Source organism: Cryptomeria japonica, chromosome 2 (genome assembly GCF_030272615.1).
Source record: "Cryptomeria japonica chromosome 2, Sugi_1.0, whole genome shotgun sequence".
Taxonomy (NCBI): domain Eukaryota; kingdom Viridiplantae; phylum Streptophyta; class Pinopsida; order Cupressales; family Cupressaceae; genus Cryptomeria; species Cryptomeria japonica.
Window position 1 is genome coordinate 672933823 of NC_081406.1, and position 1301 is coordinate 672935123.

Consider the following 1301-nt stretch of genomic DNA (forward strand, 5'->3'; position numbering starts at 1 on the left):
CTTCTACTCTCCAGCCTAAATGGTGGGCTAAGACCATAACTGATCTTCGACCCAATGAGCTCATCAAGGGTACATCTTCCAGAAATAAGAGGAAGCAACAAAATACAGTCAATTTTGCTCTCATGGCCAACATTCATAGTATTTTTGAGCCCCAAACATATTCTTAAGCTAAAGGAATTCTTTAGTGGGAAAAGGCTATGGAAGTTGAACACCATATTTTTATGAAGAATAACACTTGGTTCCTTATTGATCTTCCTCCAAGGAAGAAGCCCATTAGCTGCGAATGGGTGTATAAAGTTAAGTACAAAGTTGACAGAACCCTTGACAAGTACAAAGCTTGTATCGTTACTAGGGGGTTCTCACAAAAGGAAGGCATTGACTATGAGGAGAGTTTTGCTCCTACAAACAAAATGAGTACCATACAGCTTGTCCTTGCCTTAGCAACTCAGTTTGGATTAAAATATCAAATGGATGTTAAGAGTGTATTCCTCAACAATGAGTTGTAGGAAGAGGTCTACATGATGCAGCCTCCAGGGTTTAAGGTTGTTGGAAAAGAACACTAGGTGTGCAGATTGGTGAAAACACTTTATGGGCTAAAACAGGCTCCTCGAGCTTAGTACATCAAAATTGACAAGTACCTCACAGATAATGTCTTTTAGAGGATACCATCTGATTCTAATATGTATGTCAAAAACATTGGCGGTGGTATCCTACTCCTTGTTGTCTATGTTGATGACCTGATTATCACTGGTAATTCAACAACTTTGATCTATTAGATCAAACATAGTTTGTGCCAATTCTTTGATATGACAGACTTGGGATTTCTGCACTATTGCTTAGGTGTTGAGGTTTGGCAGACTGGAGGTAGTATCTTCATATCTCAGTCAAAGCATGCTTGCAGTCTGTTGGACAAGTTTCAAATGCAAGACTGCAAACTTGTATCCACAACTATGGAGCAAGGGCTGAAGCTAGCAACCAAATATAATTCACTTGTGGTGAGCGAATCAACATTCAGGCAACTGGTGGGTAGTGCCATCTACCTTATTGCTACTAGGCCTGATCTCAGTTTTGCAATGAGCTACATTTCATGCTTCATGACAGCCCCCAAGGCTGATCATTGGGTAGCAACGAAGTGTGTGCTGCGTTATGTGAAGGGCACTTTTGATTTTGGTATTCTGTATAGTACAAGTCATGATCCTAGACTTATTGGTTTTACAGACTCAGATTGGGTAGGTTTCACTAATGACAAAAAGTCAACATCTGGGTATGTTTTCAATTTGGGTTCTGGTGCAGTCACATAG

At 40.2% G+C, this 1301-nt stretch overlaps 1 protein-coding gene across 1 annotated transcript; it reads left to right on the plus strand.

Moving 5' to 3' along the window:
• Positions 1 to 806: 806 nt before the first annotated feature.
• Positions 807 to 1301, plus strand: LOC131060620 (secreted RxLR effector protein 161-like). Its single transcript, XM_057993930.1, has one exon. It carries the CDS (start codon positions 807 to 809, stop codon positions 1299 to 1301), a length of 495 nt encoding a protein of 164 aa, XP_057849913.1.